A 17,497-nucleotide genomic window follows, 5' to 3' on the forward strand; every position below is an offset into this window, starting at 1 on the left:
GAGAAATAACAACTTTATTGGTAAGCATTTTATTTGTTCATAATCATAGCATGTATCATCACTTACATAATACTCATGAAAGAAAAAAAAGTGTGCTTTTCTTTGGGAATACTGCATTCATGAGTTGTCACCCACACATATCTCACATCCTTTCTTGTAGTTGACAACATTCAACGTGTTCAGCTTCTCTCTTAGTATCTCTTTCTGGGTGGGTTTGTTTTGGGGTTTTGTGTGTTTATGTGTGTATGTGTGCCAACTTATGTATGTGCTGCAGCAGCAGCACAGCCCTGGCTTGTCACTCAAATCTTCTCTCACAGTGGGTGGAAGCATGATTTTGATACTTGAACAAACAAGGCTGTCTTTGGCAATGTTCCTCTCCAGCAGTTCCCTCCTCTCTGACTCAGTACCTTAAAATGCCTTTGTTATAAATTTTCTTCTTGTTTTCCCAGTCTCATACTTTATTAGCAGACGTTTTTCATTTCTGGCAAACTGATCATGTCCTTGCTTGCCTTCCAATAAGTTCTATGCACAGGCCAGTTCTTGCCTGCCTGCCCTCAGTTTCTTAGTTTTATGGAACTGCAGTACACTCTGAAAAGGGTTTTGTGCCATCAACTGTGCCTAAAGTAATTACAGAATAAATAAATGGACATGTAACCTATTTTGACAATGATTGACAGTCATTGCTGTCCATCAGCTGGTAGCTTGCCTGCATGAAATGAGATAGTAGCTTGATCCAGTGTCAGGTAGACAAGTAGAGCCAACACAAAATCCACCACTCAAACTCTTTCTAATTGGCAATTTAAACAGGAGCCAAGAACTGAAGGGGTCACAGGCTGAATTCTCTCTGATTGTTAGTGGTCATGGCTCCAAAAGGGGCTCAAGGCATCCAGCCAGTAGTGCGACAAGGAATAGAATACAGGAACTATCGTTTTAGTCTGCAGCTTCCCTCATCAATCCTCATGAACTCTGTTGGAGATTAGAGGTAAAAACAGGGGACTGGAGAGTCTGGACTCCAGAATTCTACAACAGATACCTTGTTAAATTTCTGTTACAACACAAGTCATTTAGCATCCTAACATTTCATTACTCTTAAAAATAAGTACCTGTCCCTATAGTACATTGTAGATTAAATGTGAGGATTAGCAGATGTTTGTAAGGCATGCACTATTAGTAAGAGGATGGTGATATAAGAGTACTCAGATTACTCCCTAGCCTGCGCCAGGCTAGAATTGGTGCTTCATATCCTCATTATTTGTAAGGGAATATTTACAAAGTTGAAATAGGAACCAGAGCTACTTTTAGCATTGTGAATATTTGAGAAAACAGACTTTAAAAATATGAATTTCAACAAGCAAAATATTAACTTCTTATCGTTCTTAAAGCTGATTCCAGCATTGAATTCAGGGTTATAAATGATTTATCTGCAGAAGAGCTTGTCCTGAATAATTTCAAGTGGGGATGCTCCTGTTGTTTAGAAGCACATCCTTCCTTCTGTCTGTTATAGTTGTGCCTTTACAGGGCAGCAAAAATGCTTTAAAATTTTGAAGATATTTATTTAATGTTGTTAAAGATACCAAATACTTACATCTAGTATAGCAACTTAATTAGCATTTGTTTTCTATATTAAACCACCAGTAAACATACAGCCAAATTTGTGCCTGTGGATTGCATTGCCCTCTTATATGTTTCTAAATTCATGTTGCAGCATATGAACTTGAAATTTTGTATGACTTCTTTTCGCAAAGAGCTTGCAGGATAGTGGCGCAGCTAAGAAGGTAGACTTATTTCTGTAGGAGAAAATTTCGAAGACAAAGCTAAAAGGATTAAGGAAAAAATGGGTAATGCTGAGGAATTCAGTAATGAAGGAGGAAGGAAAAAAATGAGAAAAGTTGCTAATGCCACTGCTGGACAAAACATGATAGGTAAAAAGAAGAGGGCATGTAAGTAATTGTGAGTCTCTGATTTCAGTGAGCACTAGTGCATCTTTATCTGATCACTCATTACCCAACCTGTAGAAATTCAGAGACCAAAGACGGAGCCACAGGCAGTGCTGTAGCTGAGGCCTACAAACTGGAACCAAGTTTTATTGGCTTAGTATGACAAGGAAGTGTCCAAGATGGAAAGCATATGGAAACACAGTAAAATCTTATTAATGGATTTTTCTTCAATAGTATTATAGTAATATGTTCATACTTATTAAAAGCTGGGTACATTCATTTGATCTCTCTCAGCTGCTTTCAAAGCCCACTCTATTATCAGTTACTTCACTTTATCTTTCTTCCTTTCTTATACATGTGCAGCAACAGCACATCTATTTGCACAAATATTTTCTGTTTCAATGGGATTCCAATAAATGGAATATTTCAAAATGTTCCCAGTGCAGCAAGGAGGTGGACATGCATACAAATACATGCAGGACACAAACCATTGTGCAGCTTAGTTCCTGGCAAGCCAAAAATCTTTCTTCCAATCTTATAATATTCCATTGGTGGCTAAGAATCTCACTGCTCTAACTGTACTCTGTAGCTGAATTGTGCTCACTGTGATGTATGCTTTGTAATTTGTTTTTGTGTTTAATTGGTTAGCTTATTTAATTGTGTTGTAATCTACATTTTGTTTTTAGATTGCATTGTTTCCATGGACTTGGTACTGGTATTTGTTTATTTCATTAAGTTCTAAGAGTTCGTCTTTGACGGTTGTGTTGGGATCATCCTGGAGTCCTTGCACTGGTGGTAAATGTAATTGAAGCAACTATGATTAAGTAGTATTGTAAATCACAATATAGAAATACAGCTGTTAAGAGATCCTTAGACATTTGACATCCCTGAATAACAGAAACAGCCCTGAATCACAGCTTCAGATTTCAACGTGCATGACTTTTTTCATATCTACATTCTGTCTAGATTTGAACCTGTAATTTAGATCTTTTCCTATATTTAGACCCTCTTTGGGTGAGATTAAATTCAGTTAGCTGTCATCCCCTTTCGCTTTCTCAAACAAACAAAAAATTTTCTAATTTGAATGTAGAAAATGTTTAAATATCTGCAGCTAATGTGGAACTGTGCAATTAATCATGTTATGATTTAAATCTTTTCTGGTAAATTTAATAAGGCAAATAGTAGTAACTAAAATGAGACCAAAGCAGTCTGGGTTCTAAATACCCTGAATACTGCAGCCTATGGATGCAATCCTACATCTGCTGTACTGCTATTTAGCTAGAGCTAAACCATTACCAGAGAAGTAATAGTTTTTACACCATTCATTGGGAATGGTGTAAAATCTTACCAAAAATATTTGAAGAAATATTTCACTTTTTTATTTCTTTTTCTAGATGCATAAATGACTTCATGCTGTTAGTGCTTCGCTGTTATGAATCACAACACAGATGTTTGGAAGGATAATTCTGGTATTTGGTGTTTGTCCTCACTGCTGCTTTTTGTGAGCTTGAAGCACCATCTCTTTGCTTCCTCACTGGCTCTTTCCACTGAGATAGCTACTGAAACCTCTGAAATAGTTTAGTTTTCCCTTCTTCCTCAGTTTTTTCTAGTGATCAAGTTATCAAGACATACAAATGAAGATCTACATATGTGTCTGTGACAGTAGTCTATTTCAACATCTGTTTATTTCCATCTGTTGGTAGAAAGTAAAATTTATTTCTCTGCACGTTCTTGTAGTCGTATCAACTTCACTGCTTATATCTAAAGCAGGAATTTCACAGCTCTGATTCTGTGTAACTAGTTCCCACAGAAAAAGAGTTTTAGATTGCAAGGCAGTGTTTTCAGGACATGCATATCCACCATCTACATTTTCCTCCAATCCCATGTATCATGCAGAGAGTTGAAAAGAATTCTTCCCTCTTTTTTTTTTTCCCCTTTATTTTCAAAGGCACAAAAATATATGGCAAACTGATCAGTCACATTCTCCTGTGGTAAACCAGAACCAGTGCAGGGTAACTTCCATTTCCTTGAATGCATTGATGCATATGAAAAAGAAATTGGACCATGCTGCTCTTTAACAATGTAGTAGATAGGGAGGACCCTAACTGGATTGGCTGCAAATCAATCTACCATTTTGTGAATCATCTTACTGTACCGCATGGAGAACTGCAATCTTTCCTTTAATATAGGTAGTGATAGTTGCAGAGCTTCTTCAATAGTGGAGGGGGAACAAACAGGCTGACAAAGTGTTGAATCCAGAATGTACTGGCAAGAGAAAGTCCTCATGACATTTGAACCCTGGCACAGCTAGCTGATTTTTCAGGTGTCTAGCTGAACTCAAATGTCCTCTTTTCTATCTCCAGTTTGTTTTATACCACTTGAAAATCTTTTTTATGTTCAGCTGTGGCTTTTCCAATGAGACAGTACAATGGCCTTTTCCTCTCCCCCCTCAGGACTCCAATATCTTTAAAGAACTAAGACTTAGATCTTTGTTGATAGTTAGCTAGATTGTCTTAGCTCATCTTCATGCTAGCAGTAATGGGACTTCAGCCCTTTCAATCCACCACTAAATTAGTTCCAATATATCTGACACCTGCTTAATTTTTATTTTCCCTATTCTTACAGACTGCATTGTTATTGTTATCAAGAATATTATAAGGGTCTATTCATGAAGCAAAATTTTCTTGTACCAAGTGACTAACCCCAAAGAGATAATTTTAAAAATTTGCTGTGGTTCTGGAAATTGCTGCTAGATAGTGTGGGAAGACATATTCATATTTCTTACATAGATTTTTTTGTAATAGTTGTAACCAAAGCAGTTATCTAATGGAAATAGATACTTTGTAGAATGGTAGAGCAGGGAACAGCAAGTGTTGTCTTTTTGACAGGTAAGGTCACACTGAAGGCAATGAGAAAAACTATGACCTTTCTGATAAATTTTGGCCAAAGCAAAAGTTTGCTGAGTGTTCAGAAGAATGTAAATATTCATTGTGCAATTAATGCTGTTCAGTCATTTCTATAAAAATCCTGCCTTTTTTTTGTAGAACAGCTTAAGTACTTATTGATTGAGAACTTCTATAACTCCCCAAATGGAGGCATCTCCATATCTCTACAGGTATTTTAAATGAATTGAATTAATCATAGGCTTAAAAGTCTCTAGTGATCTTCGTTAACTTTCCTGGGTTTAATTAAAACATCTGTGCGCTTTTAATTTATCGATTCATCCAACTCATATGTCATGTTTTTAACACACCCCAGCATGCTCTGCATCATTTTTAACCCGATTTCCACTTAACTAAAGCAATTAAATTCACCGCAGATTAATTAAAGCATCCATACTTTAGTGCTTAAGTCAGCGTGTGCTGCTTCCCCCAAATGGTTTCTGAATGTCAGAGATTTGACACACCTGATGGGTTTTTTGTCCTTCTAGAAATTCTTCGGCGAATCTCTTTCTTGCTTACTAATGTGCAGTTTGACAGAGCTAGACAAGGAAGCTTGGTAAGGCTTGGGTTTGGGCAACTGAAGTAAGGATTGTAGAGCATGACTACTATGAAGGGCTGTACATTCTTCTTAGTACTGACCTGATGCCTGCAAGCATATAGTAACACTACTATTAAATCATTTAAATTATTTGTGTGTTCTGTCGTCAAAGTAAACAGTTTCATGAGGTAACTAATAAAGCATATAATGTCAGTAACAGTTATTCATAGTTGTCTGCTTCTGGCTGAATTTCTACAAGATGACTTCTGCTTGGAAGAGCACAAGGTCTTAGAGCAACCTAAAAGATGTTCTAGATCTTCCTAATTGTCACTGTTCTTAAGAACATTTCAGCCTGACAGAAGTTAGTGACCTCTGAAGAGCAGGCAGTCTAGTCAAACACCATTCTTCCTGACCATGCAAATATCAGGTTTGTGAGGCACAAAGAACAGATGAGAGAAAATGGTCCTGGATTCATTCAATCTCCCATTCCAGAATGATTTTCTTAGGGCTAAGTTTGCTAGGGGTGGGGAAGCTTCTTGCCGGAAAAGCAGCATAAAAATAGCATAAACTAGGGAAAGTGAAACAGTGTAAACCATGGAGTGGTCTTAGGAGTTATTTCAGATTTTCATATCCATAAATGAACTCCAGTTAAAACTAATCAGCGTGCAGACAAGTAGTGAAATGTGCACCCAACTGATTAAAATAGATTTAAACATAAAATATGAAGGAAAGTGTTGTCAAACAAAACAATTGTATTTTGAAGCTACAAATAAGAATACTCATATATTTAACGTCTCCTAATTTTCAGAAATATCTTATGGGCAAACACTTGGTGTAACAAGAGATGTGATAATTTGTTATGTTTCAGTACTGTTTTCTTTAAAGTAATAATAATGTAAAGTCAACAGCCAACACTTTGAATCAGGTTGTCAGAAGTTAACTTCTTAAATAACTGGGCTGATTTTCTAAAATGCAAATGTTTGCAAGTCCTTTGGTTTTAGTGGTTTTGTGGATTTTAAGCCATTTAGAAATTAAGATTGTTTATATCTAAATAGGTATAACTTCACTTCAGGAGGTTGACTGTAGGCAAGAGCTTGGTTGTAGCTTTTGGAGTGAATCTAAAATTATTCAGGGCTTTGGTATACAATTGTAGTAGGATTCAGCTCTAGCATCAGTAAAATACATCTTCACCTGCTTAGATCTTAATCTAATTTGTCCATTGAAGAAAAATTAGCATTTTTAAACTAAATGCTAGATATGCATCACCAAGATAAAGACCAAAAAGAGAAAAATGCCAGTACGATATGACCCTATTCATAATTTTTAGGTATTTGGAACCAGGTGGTTATAAATGACAATGGTTTTGGATCTTTCCTGTATTTCTACTCCAGTTTGGAGCTGACCTGGAATGCATTTATTGGTTTCAGATTAGACTGTCATAAACAGTAATCCATCTTCTATAATACTGGCAAAATAATGCGTAATCTCTCAGCAGTAGCAGCTTAATCTCTGCTAAAAGGAAGTCCAAGTGTGAGCTATTACAGAGTCTGAATTAATTATCCCCTAGAGGAACTGCACCCAGAAGATTCACTGGTAAGGTTCATTGGCAAAAAATTTGACCTACATCTGCCTTCAGTACAATTTCTGGTGGTCAGTAAAACAAAGAACAACTTGATTTCTATTGTGCTAGTGTGTATTTCGGTTTTTTATATAACTAGGAATTTGTGCGATTCTGTCCAAAGAGTGTATCAAAACTGCCCAGTCTGTGCGTTCAGATTATTTTTGAGACAGCTATAGAATGTTAATATGGTTGTATTAAAGACTTGAAAAACATTTACTCTGTTTCGTGATACATAATGACTTCCCCAAGCTTAGGGACACTGCGCTGACTTGCACTAATGAGTATAGGGAAGAATTGTTTGGTCAAAATCAGACTCAAAAAATTCAGAAATTCTTCTTGATGAGAAGACTCAAAATGTGTCCGTATGTTTGGAAGTAGAACCAAGTTTTTGTCTGACCCCAAGCGAACTTTGTGTAAACCTCAACAAGTGCTCTGCATGCTAATATTAGTGCATACCCTCCACTGTTGAACCATACTAGTTACTGTAGACGAATAAGATGTACAAGTACGTGACCACATATACAGAAAAGGTGATCCTTATGCAGTTTTGTAAGTGTGTATGCTGCCAGGCACATTTCTTTTAATTTGTGTTCTTTAGCAAAAGTTTCGGGACTGAAACTCACTTCCTCCTCCTAAACAGGAACATCTACAGATAAAAATAATCTTTATTTCTCTTAGGTCTGCCAAAGTTCTGTGCAGTTCAACAAGGGTGAACATATCTTACTCTTATAGGAGTATAAATAGTGTCCCTTCAGAATGTTTTTTTCTGAATGTATGTGTTTGTATAGAGGTTATATTACAGAAGTAAAGCTGTAATGGCTCAGACGAAAATTCCATTTTACCCAGGATTTCAGCTCTGATGGTGGCATACAGCAGATAGTTGAGGAAGAGTAAAAAATGTACCTGTCTTTGATGCTTCTCCAGTAAATTCTTTTAGTTCTAGAGATAACTTGTGTTAGGACTTCCTACAGTAGACGATGTCTCTTTGTGTATAGTAGCCTTGTAGATTTTCATTCCACGAATTTGTCTAATTATGTGTTCAATCAGGGAACATTCTTCCATGAGTTTTAACTTTTCAGATAATCTTGTTAAAATTGGTTGATGGAACAGTTAGCAGTACTTAAGATGTAAGGGCACTTTAGATGGTGTCTAAGTGCTCTGTTAGTGTAGCCTTAAACTTACACTTCAACAGTCAGTCCTGATTTTCCTTACAGCTTTCATTGTGAATAGGCAGTCAAGCTCATCTTCTATGCGCACCAGCTTGTGATGAGAAGAATCTGGTTTATACGCAAGATTAGGGCTTACAAGCATTATGGATACAACCATTCTGGTCCTTACTCAAACAGTACCCTAACAGGCTTGATGCAATTTTGTCCATCCAGACCAGTGACTCCCCTCACCAACCTGCCACGAGCATCTCACCACAAAATTCTGTGGTACATATGTGGAAAAATTTTGACTTGATATGGGGTGACTCCTGACAACTTGTCCGGGCTCTGAATAAGCCTGTAGGTGGCACAAAGGAAGCTAACCTTCTTATGCCCTGTTTGAAAATTTACATTTGGATGTAAAACTGAGCTGCTTGCAAAATAAGAGCAATATAAGGGCACTGCTTGTGACCTGGTCCAGGACAGGGAAGCATTGCAGATGCAAGTTCAAAAACCTTTCAAGTCTGCATATTTTTGTGCCCAGAAACTCAAATAACTTTCAAGAGAGGTATACCAATTTGTCTCTTTTATGAGGAGGAAATGAAAAAAGTCTGCAGTAGAGAACTGACAGCCTAGATCCTAGTGGTACAGGACTCTCTCTGCACTAGGGTAATGTTTGCTCTGCAGCAAGAGGAACCAGCCAGAACTCTGCCTTCAAATCCTGTTTGGAACTTCAAGTAGCAGGGGAAGGCCTCTCAACCAAGCAGCTGTGTAACTAAACCAAGGTCTGCAACAGCCTCCAAGAGTTTGACTCCTCAGATATCCTTTACTGGTTTCTTGCCATGCTCTAGAAGAACACCTCTGGTGAGTATGTACGTGTGAATACCATAAGGGTGGGTGAAAGGAGTGTGTGCACAGACTGCAGCTGGCATACCTGTGTGTTAAGTGTCACTGGACAAAATGGTGGCTTTTGATGCCAGACCATTTGGGCATTATCCCTTACCATCTCCCCTCCTAGTCCATGTGTAACAGGCTGTTATCAAATCACCTTTCCTCATGCATCAGGGAATGTTAACATTACTCCAGAATACCTATGCAAAGATAACCTTTAGAGAGGGAACTTTGAGGGATGTTTGGCTGGTCTTTCCTGCTCAGTTCATGCTCTTAAATGTGTGCAGCCTACAGGACTCAAGGGTGTGTAGTATCCATTGATCGACTGAGACCCGTGTTACGAACTTAGTCTGCTTTTGTTTGAATGCTTGTAAAGGGCAGAATCACATCATCAAAAACACATTTAGGGTTAATACCTGTTGTGCTTATTCAGACTTCACTCAGGAGATATACCCTTGTGCTTAACGTACTTGAGTATTGCCATAACTGCTCCTGAAGACCTCTGTCCACTTTTTGACAGTGCTGGTGTGTGATATGCAGTTGTCTTTATGCAACCTATCTGTCCACAGAAATGAAATGGAACTTGATTGTTCCATTACATAAACCAACCTTCCTTCACACTCCTTCAACAGACTTTGAACAGTCAATTCTATCCTGGAATAGGGGCCATCCACTTCACACAGGGAAAACAAGCAGTCCTAGATAACAAGAACTCCAGATGACTCTTGAGTTGTTTGCACATTAATTGAAGCCACCTGGATGTAAAATTAGAGTGGACTGTTTTGGTCTTGCCCTGCAGCAATATGGTCTAGCAAATAAGCATAGCAGACCTCTTTCTAGACCGCTTGCTTCTGTTTTCTATGGAAGAGCAGTTTGATTCTCTCTCTATTCCTCATTTAGGACAGCCCATAAACCCATAGCAGAAACATTAATGAAGAGCTATTTATTACAGCAGTGAAAAGCCAGCTTCTTATAACCTACACTTGCTTGCATTCTTGCTTACATGTCTGAGTAACATGACAGTCTTGGAAGTGCCAAAATCTGACCAAGAACCTCTGTCACTTTTCTTATTCTCAAAGCCATACTCCTGTTATATAGTTTGTAGGATAACCCTGGCAGAGGGTTGTAGATTAAACTTTGTGGCTTTAGGTTGCAAGTGTCTTAATCTTAACTGTATTCATTTCATCCCTAAGGTTAAATGACAGATTCCCTCATTTGTCCAAAGTCAGTTCTGGTGTCACTAACATCTTGGCAATGCATACTGCAGTGGCAGACCACTGAAAGCAGATTACTGTTCAACTTTATATAAGCTTCACAAGGACTGAATAGATTTATGAACCATAGCAAGACCTCTGACCTGGTAGAAGCATGAAGAGAGGAGTGAAAAGCTGTGACATGGCTTTCAGCTTTACTTACATTCTTGAAGCACCATAGCAGAATAAGGGTACACTGAAAAACTACTGTGGGAGCTCTTTAGCCCAAGACCCAGCACCATCTAGTAATCTTTCTTCTGCTCTGCCAGTCTCTGGTGTCCCAGAAGTTGAACCCTGCAAATTCAGATCAAAAGTCAGAGCTAAGAATGGCCTTCCCATAGACAAGTTCTAAATAGCAGATATACATCTCTTTTAGCTGGACCACAGCTGCCCATTGCTTAATGAGACTCAGGGGCAAGGTGAGGAGAGAAGCAATTCTACAGCAGGTGGCTGGCACAGTATTATCTAGCTAGGCCTAGAGTGGTGACATCTAAATTGCTTGTGTTTTTTGGTTTTGTTTTTTTTATTTATTTTAATAATGGATTTATTTCTGCTCAGTCCCTCTTGCAGGAGACTGTGCTGTTCAAATAGAATTATTGCCTTTATTTGAGTTTTGACTCCAGAGGAGAGGTTTGCAGAACAGAAGTGCTTTCAGGTGTTGAGTGCCATGTTGGCCTGTAAAACAACAAAACAAAAAAAGCTATTCCTCACTTGTATCCAGCTTGTAAGTCAGGTCTAACTTTTTGTCTTTATAACTACTTGAACAAATGTGGTTTGTCTGAAGAAACTGTCTACTGCCTACTGATTCATTTAGCTTTGCTGGGACCTCTTCTTTCTATGCAGCTTTATCACAGCATGGTGAGGAGGTTGATGGGCAAAAGCAAGCCATATGCTGGCATGTCCCAGTGCAGTTGGAGAATCCACACTGAGCAACCATTAATAATGATAACATCGAGTCTCTGCAGTGGCTCGTAAGCATGTAGGGAGTTTGCATCTAACAATATTACTTCCTTCTGTGGTGGACTTGAACAAAGGGACTGCAAGCTTAACCACCACATACAGAAGCTGAGAGGCGCCTTGTTCTAGAGAGAGATATTTTTGTGTTAAGATGAGGCCCAGATAAAGGGACAGCATCTCTACAATGTGTCAGGGTGTGGAAGGTGGCACCAAGAAACTTGCCACTCATGATTACTCCAGGTCTTCAGGACAAGCTGCCTTCTGATCACTCACCTCCAGATCCTCTACACCATGGCAAGTAAAGAGAGCAGGACTGAAGTTATTACCTTTTTTACAGTGATTTGGGAAAATGTATCAATGTCAGCCCAAACAAGACTTTTAATTGCAGTGAAATGGAGAGTTATGGAAAAAGGAATTGTTTGTCCCCCCAGGTCTTCATACCTGAAGAGTGGAAGTGGTCCTTGTTTGATCCCTTCCTTTATGGCTCACCTATATGACTTGCAGTAGCAGCAGTTAGCATACCTAGACAGTGAAAAGCAGTGCATGCTGGGGAACTGAGATAGACTCCATGATGTAATGCATGCAGACAGAAGGAATAGTTAGTCATATGGCATTGAAGTTGCTACTAGTTCAGCGTGTTGTATATCATGGAAGGGTGTTTGAGGATGACATGCAGAAAGATGTAGAATAGGCTGTCCTAGAGTGCAGTATGGACATAATGGATATTTGTCTGTATTGTAATTCAGTCCAGCTGGTTCAGTAAACTTAATCCTGAAACCAGCTGCAAAAAGCAAAACCAGTAGAACTTTAGCAGAAACTTTTTCACTGAACTCAGTAAAGCACTTGTGAACATACGTCACATCTGAAGTCAGAAAGTTGCTGCTGGAAATTATACTTTATTCAGATTTGTATTCATTTTTGGAGTGAGGAAGAAAAAGATTGAACAGCACTTGTAGGAAGAGAGAACACCAGGGATGAAGTAGAATGAAGTTCTATTGCTACCAAAGGATGGGTGATATGTCCCTAAGGCAGAGGAGGGGTAGCAAAAAACCCCCAAACTTCAGTATACTGATTTTGTTCTTATTCTACTGCAGAAAAAAATAGGCTAAAAAAGATTATACATGTGACATGTGGTCCATCAACCTGTAGTCTTAATTGAAATAATTCTCAGCACTCTAAATTTTAGCTAACATCTCAGGTTAAAAATCTGAATATATTTTTTCTCATCAATTTTTTCCCAGTTCAAATAAGAAAATTCTTGAAAAAATCTATCCTGGAATGTGTTTTTGCAGCAGATCAATTGGACAGCTAAGATTAATAAGGGTTACAGGACTGAACAGTGGAGAAGTTGTATAACTGGACACTTACACATTTCTTTGTAGGAAATCAATCAGTTGGGTTCTTCTTGATCATTCAGGTTAAAGGAACAATAGAAGCAAGAAAGCATTAGAACCTTTTAATGATTAATAGTAGCTTTTGAGTATATTTTTGGCACTGTAAAACTAGCTGTTAGTTTCTAATTACTTTGAAGGGTGAAAAGACAGGGAAATACTTTTCTGTCTTTATCAGACTGCATCAGAGAGCACAAAAGGGTACCTTTTCTCAAAGATTCACTTCATTACTCCCATTTTCTGTTATTCGTCTGTTATTTTTTCCATTTCTCTGGCTGGTGACCATACATTCAGTCTTTGGTGGGCATGTGAGTTCACAGATCACCATGTTCAAAGGGGAGACGTGGCCATATAGGAGTGTGAATATGCCTTAGTGCAACATTTATGTGCAACTGGCTTTTAATAAAACACTTGTTTCTTTCCATTGCTCTGCATATGTACAACATCTGATTCCTGGCATCCAAGACCTGCTGACTACCTTTATTATTCACAGGCTTCACTTCATTTGCATAAATGAATATTTGCTCAGAATGTGTCTTGCCCCTTAATAATACAAGAGGGAGGGATAAGGGTTAATGCTGCTTTCTTGTCAATACACACAGGGTAAAAGCAGTCACTCTGGGATTTGGGAAAACAAGGTTCAGCAGGGATATTGGTGGCAAGGTGCATTTGTTGTAGATGAAAGCTTGTGTTATTCCTGTGTTCAAGATTCTTACACTGAAAAAAACAAGTCAAAGGGTCTAAAATATTTTGGGGACATTACATTAAAAAAGTGTTATGGAATAAGAAAGATGCTGTATAGTAAAATGTTCTGGGGACTGAATGTTTTGTGTTCTGCTATCTGTGAAAATTGGATGTTACCTAGTGGAACAAAGCAGAGTAATGTCAGACCCAAATCTGTTCAAATTACCTCATTAGTTATCCCAAACATCATCAACAGTCTGTAAAGAATAGTAGCTGTATTCTCAGAATGCGCAACACATGTGTGCTTTATTAAATAGTAATCAAATAATTTCTTTGGAAATGAAGAACTGAACTACTACAAATTATCTTAGGTTTTTTTCCCAAGAAAATTAACATCTTTGAATATAAGTATAAGTATTTGGTAGTGGATTTTTAGTGCACTTTTACATGACTACATGTATGACCCTGTATGCTGTTTTTCTTTCATTCAATTTTCCAGCTGCCTGCCCGGTTCTGTGCAGTGGCAATGGTCAGTACTCTAAAGGCACCTGCTTATGCTACAGTGGCTGGAAAGGTCCAGAATGTGATGTACCCATCAGCCAGTGTATTGATCCTTCATGTGGAGGTCATGGTTCCTGCATCGAAGGGAACTGTGTCTGTTCTGTTGGCTATAAAGGAGAAAACTGTGAAGAAGGTAGGACATTTTCTTTCTCTGTTGTGAGTCTGTTTGCTGGGTTTTGGAGTTATTTAATGGGTAGAAAAAAAGGAAAGAACAGAATAAAAATTTAAATGTAAAACTACTGTGGCAGGGTATTGTAAAAAAGGGGTAAAAATGTAATGCCTCACAATTTTACTGATGTATCAAAGTTCAGACAAAACTTCTGGCCTTCCGTATACATTGTTTTGCAGTATTAAGTATGTCTGCCACAAGTAAACCTGAATAATTCCTTTGTTGAAGAGTGAAGATGAATCTCTTCTTATGGATTATATTTATTGAACAATTTAGATGTGAAATGCAGAGGAAAAAGGAGCAGCGGTAGGCAAAATTGTATAGCTGCAGCTCCACACAAAGCAAACATATCAGTCACTATTAAGACAGAAGTTGATGAAACAAATTTGAAAGACAGGTATCCATGTTACTTACAGACTTAATGTAGGGAAATTACTCCTGTTATCTGCAATCATATGGGATTAAAGAAAGGTAGATGGCGCACACAAATGATAACTGTCCTTTAAATGCAGAAAAACTCTTCATGTTGAAAGTGTCCAATTCCTTGTGTACATAGAATGAGCAAATTTAACAAAATAACCCATGCAAAATGTGGTCATAGATTAAGCTCAATATTGGTTTTATTCACAGTGTTTTCTGTTAGAATGCACAACATAAATTGGACTGCTTTTCTTTTTAAAATATATTAGTATGGTTTTAAAAGGGAATTTAACTCACCAGACAATTGCTAAATAGACAGTTTAGCATACCTTGGGACATCCTCAGAGCAGTAGTAGTTCAAGCTACTTTCTGAAGACATTCCAGAGCTTATTAATCTTCCAAAAGGAGGAGCAGTCTGAGGACTGAAGTGGTAGGACTGGAGCTTGCATGGTTTTAGGACTAAAGAGTCTTTATAGAGTATTCTGAGTGGAATGCAGAGCTGTCCACCATGTGTATCGATTTTTATCTTACCCTATAGTAAACAGCTGTTACTTCCACCGGAAAACAAAGGGAAGAAAACTAGAGGGACCTAAACCACTAAGGGTTTTATTCTTTGGGCGTGGACTGCAGTCATCACCTTTAAGACAAGTTCTCGCGTTAGTCTGAGTGAACTTATTTTGCTAAAAGCAAAAAAAAAGCAAGGATCCTCCCTAGTGGGACTGCCAACACTGCAACTGTTTGTTCAATTCATTCCTGTCATCTCCTTCCAGGAAAGCTTCACAACACTGGTTATTAAAGCTCTAACCGAGAACTCAGTTGAAGTCAGTAGAGTTTTTCCATTGTTTTTAATGGGTTGCATTTTAAGCTATATCTGGAAAATTCTGTAATGTCCTTTTTGTCTGCTAGGATTGATAGTTGTCAGTTCACCCTGAGTGTGTGATTATAGGAAATATTCAAAAATTACCTGAAATGCCTTGCTATAGCTAGCATTCTCAGCGAAATCAAAGATGAAGAAGACTGTCTTTAGCATGCTCTACAACATCCAGTCTATACCCCAGGAATGCAGAAGCTCTCTTTCTGGTACTAACTGCAATTGTTTGCTTAGTCTAATCAAGTTATATAAATTTTGTCACATTTCGTGTTGTCGTATAAATGCTTGTATTATTAGAGAGACTATGGTAGATGGCCTAAAATTATCTTTCTTTCATTTGATTCTGTAAATTTTACCTTGTAAGCAGTTCCTCCCTCATCTTGATTGCAATTTCCAGCTACTTGCATGGAATTCTCTCTCTACTTTCAGTTGTCTAGAATGGCTGTGGTATATCTGGACTAGACCTCTTGAATTCCCTAGCACTCCTATAAGAGAAATAGGCTCTTGTAGTGCTTAATTCAGCTTATCCTAAGGTGAATGTTTGAAATGGGTGAAACAAACACATCACCAACTCCAGAGAAGTTTATAGAACAAACTAGTGCGTATCTTTTTGTAAAGGTGTTCATCATGTTAACACCACTCAAAGTTGGCAACACAACAAAACATTGTCAGTCAACAGAGTTTTGGGGGAGGTGAATTACTACGTGAGGTGAAAGAATATACATTATTTAATCAACACGGTGCTTGAAAGGTTAAGTTTTTTCTTAAAAAGATAAATGGATTACAAAGGCAGGAGATATTGACTGCAAAATTGGAAGGGGCCAATAACATGACAAGAAAGGTTAATATAACCTTTTGCATACATCATTGGGCAATAAATAAGTCAATAAATTAATTTACAAATAAATAAAAACCAGGCATCATGTTTCTACTCTAAAATTCCATTTCTTCTGTACGTATTTCTCACATTAATTGAAGAGCTATGGGAAAAAGGGCATGATATGAAGTGGAGTCTCTCCAGTTGCAGGTAATCATCTGATCTTATTTAAAGTTTTTGCATGAATTAAAATCCTACGATTCTAATGGTAGAATGATACAAATAAATACATCTTCATTTATATATGAATATATGAAATCTCCTCTATTGATTTTTGGCTTCCAAGAGGAATGGCAAAGGTTGATTCATTCACCATTTTCCAAGTAGGATATTGAATTAGAACAAGTGGGTCAGCATTTTTTTCTTCCCGTTAGCTTTTTCTTTCTGATACTCATCACGGTCATATTGTTCAAACAATTTACCTGAAATGAAAGTGGCACCAAAATCAATATTTGTGATGCACAATTTTTGCAGCATAAACACTGTTGTCCTATTAACAAATTTGCACACAAGATGAAGTGGCATATTTGTCAGGTTTCATTCAATCTGGTTTGGGGGGAGACAAGTGAAATTGCCAAATTAGGTTAAGTTCAGGGTGGTTTTCTTGTCAGTTTCCTGGTCGAGTCATTTTTCAATGACATTTAACTTTGTAAGTGTAATTCATGGCTCTTTGGGGGCTTTATGGTACATATTGTTCAGAAAACTCCTTGACCTCCTTTTTTGTCCTTAGGGATATAAATTGCTTTCAGTACCCTTTTTGTCAAGTCTACAGAGGGCCCAATACTAAATGAGCTCTAATGATCTGAGCTGCCAAGGGGCTATGAGTTCTAAGTCTAATGTACTTACTTGCTGAGGCGCATTCTCCTTTGTTTAAACACCAAAGAAGCTCCACTTATAAATCCTTATTAAATGCCATTGTAAACCCTTCTAAAGACTCGGGGCCAGAACTTTTGCAGCATAAGTCAGTGTAGTTCTATTGCAGGTAATCACGTTATGCTATTTTAGCAGCTAAGGATCTAGCCCAAGATGATAACTCTAAGAACATGTATTAAAATAGAACAAGATTTGAGTTCAAAGTAAAAACTCTCTTCAATTTAAACTTTGAAAGCTATTACTTACCCATAGGATAGAACAAAACAGCTATAAAGTATATTTGTCTAGAACAAAAGACAAAGGTAGTTAGTGTGTTATTCTAGAAACCAAGGGAGATTGGGGGCTTAGGGGTATTGGTAGGCTT

At 37.8% G+C, this 17,497-nt stretch overlaps 1 protein-coding gene across 16 annotated transcripts in view; it reads left to right on the forward strand.

The window, feature by feature from the left end:
* The window catches only part of TENM2 (teneurin transmembrane protein 2), a 716,298-nt gene that overhangs the window by 611,217 nt on the left and 87,584 nt on the right, over nt 1-17,497 (forward strand). For all 16 annotated transcript variants that reach the window (XM_052816231.1, XM_052816228.1, XM_052816232.1 and 13 more), the window contains one exon: nt 13,862-14,056. In XM_052816231.1, coding sequence (XP_052672191.1) covers nt 13,862-14,056 — 195 coding nt within the window. The remainder of the gene's footprint in view (nt 1-13,861; nt 14,057-17,497) is intronic.

This window comes from Harpia harpyja, chromosome 20 (genome assembly GCF_026419915.1).
Source record: "Harpia harpyja isolate bHarHar1 chromosome 20, bHarHar1 primary haplotype, whole genome shotgun sequence".
NCBI lineage: Eukaryota > Metazoa > Chordata > Aves > Accipitriformes > Accipitridae > Harpia > Harpia harpyja.